Raw genomic sequence first — 2,137 nt, 5'->3', positions numbered from 1 at the left:
AGGCCACACTGCAGGCATATCCAGAGCCAGTTACATAATACTCTTTCATAGCCCCAGTGGGAGAAAAAAATGGGGAGAACATTACAGCTCACACAAAAATGGCATGACCTTAAATAACCAAATTCACAAACGAAGAAACAAGTTCCAAAAAAAGTTTATAGAAGACACCAGTTTTTTGTTTTGGGGGGTTTTTTTAAGGCAAAAGAACAACTGGAGATGGTGGAGAAAAACCCAAAGATTCAAAAACTAAGATCTGGAACTAGGCAACAAAATTAAGTCTGACAAAACCAGTAGCCACCAAATTAAATCAAACATCTGCAAGCCCGCTTGGGGAAGGTGACTGCTAGGAAATAAAATTTAGCCTAAACCAGCTTCTGCTCCAAAGGAGCTCACAATTTAGCAAAAACGTGGAGGAAGCAAGGGTGAGGTGAAGATGACATGGTCCCCAGGGGAAAGTGCAAAAATACTGTGCTTATAAGATTTTGCAGATGCAGGTGTGGTGGGTAACCAGGGCTTGGGGCAAAGCAGACATTTCATGGTCAGACTAGACTTGGAATTAAAGTGTAATTTCTTTTAAAAGCATATGAAAAAACACAAAATTGTTATACGATGCTTTCTTTGTTCTAATGAGAGGTTCACATTCAGGTCGGGATGGGACAAGCAAGTTGTTTGTGGCTGGCAAAAAGGAAAAGTTTCAGATGTTGCTAAAAAAAAAGTTCACAATAAGTGTGGGAATTGGGTCTGAGGGAGTAAGAGCATGATTTGAAACAGAAAGGAAAGAACACGGGACCCAAAGAGGCACAACAAATAAATCCTGACAGCTAAGAACTGCAACCCACGCGGCCTTCCGGCAGAAAGACCGCGGGAAGCAAAGGGGCAGGGGTTGGGCGGAGTGCCAGGGCTGAATCGAGGTCACCGAGAAGGCACAGAGAGCAAGCTGACGCTGTTGGATGAGGCAGGAGAGCAGCCTCTGCGGTTCTGCGCGGAGGGTAAAGCCGATCTGCACGTTTTAGAGTCCGAGAAGTGGAAAATCTACCAGCTGGGGCCAGGGTGGGCGGGTCGGGCGCTTAAAGGTCAAGGTCAAGGTGGAGTTTGGCAAGAGATGCAGAAGCGCGCTCAGAGGAGACCGAAGACACACAAAATATTAATCATCATTAGGTTTTTGGTTCTTTGTTTTTTTATAAAAGGTCTCCTGGACATCTCTGGAGTGGGAGAGTAGAAGCGGCCTTGGCAGGAGCGAGTACAAAATAGGCGGGATGCCGGAGTCGGCAAGGGGAGCGGGCCGCGGGGCCAACCACGAGAGGGAGGGAGGGACTCAGACCCGGGCCCTGGGCCACCGCCGCACTCACTTGCCCTCCTGGCAATCATAGAGCACGATGGAGTCGTCGTCGCTGCTCGAGATGACCGTCTCGCCGTTCGGGCTGAAGTCGAAGCAGTTAATCTTGTCCGAGTTCTCGCGGAACACCTTGGCCACGCGGAAGCTCCGCAGCACGCTGTCGGTCAGCTTCATGGCGGCAGCGGCTGGAAGCAGCGGCGGCGGAGCAGGGCTGGGGCGGGGCCCCGCGGCAAGCGGGCGGGCGAACGGGCGGGCTGCCGAGGGGCCGACCCGGGCGGGGCGGGCGCCGCGCCGGCGACGAGCTGGAAGGTGACCGACAATCGAGCCGCCTGCTTCTCTCCCTTCTACAGCTTGTGCAACGTTCTTGTGCCTGACTGTTAGGCCTTGCCGACCGATTCTCCTCACAGTCGCCTCAGGGCCAACAGGAGCGACGCCTGCTCATTGTGTCCGCCATCTTGGGGCGACAAGCAAAAGCCTAGGGCGAGGAGCCGCACCGCGGCGCAAGCCGGGAAAGGGGGCGGAGCGGGAACGGCGGCGCGAGGCGGGGAGGCGGGGCGGTGACGTCAGCACGGCAGCGTGGAGTAGAGTGGCGGGATGGCCACTGGCTGTGGGGCGGGAGGGGGTGGGGATACCCACGACCTTCTACGTGGGCGGGAAGACTGCTGGTGCTTTGCAGCCGTGGGCCTTTGTGCGGGATAGCAGCCCAACAGGAACTCAGGGCGCGTCCCCTGCAGAGGCCCCCAACCTCGGTCTATGCGGAAGCTGGTCCTGCGGGGATCCGACAAGCCCCTCCAGGGGCCT

The 2,137-nt window shown here is 55.2% G+C and overlaps 1 protein-coding gene across 1 annotated transcript in view; it reads right to left on the bottom strand.

Moving 5' to 3' along the window:
• The window catches only part of WDR82 (WD repeat domain 82), a 19,247-nt gene extending 17,425 nt beyond the window's left edge, over positions 1 to 1,822 (bottom strand). The window contains exon 1 of the mRNA XM_019628120.1: positions 1,350 to 1,822. Coding sequence (XP_019483665.1) covers positions 1,350 to 1,510 — 161 coding nt within the window. The 5' untranslated portion in view covers positions 1,511 to 1,822. The remainder of the gene's footprint in view (positions 1 to 1,349) is intronic.
• Positions 1,823 to 2,137: the final 315 nt, after the last annotated feature.

The sequence above is a fragment of the Hipposideros armiger genome, unplaced genomic scaffold, assembly GCF_001890085.2.
Source record: "Hipposideros armiger isolate ML-2016 unplaced genomic scaffold, ASM189008v1 scaffold_748, whole genome shotgun sequence".
NCBI lineage: Eukaryota > Metazoa > Chordata > Mammalia > Chiroptera > Hipposideridae > Hipposideros > Hipposideros armiger.
This window is presented reverse-complemented; position numbering and strand designations above follow the sequence as displayed.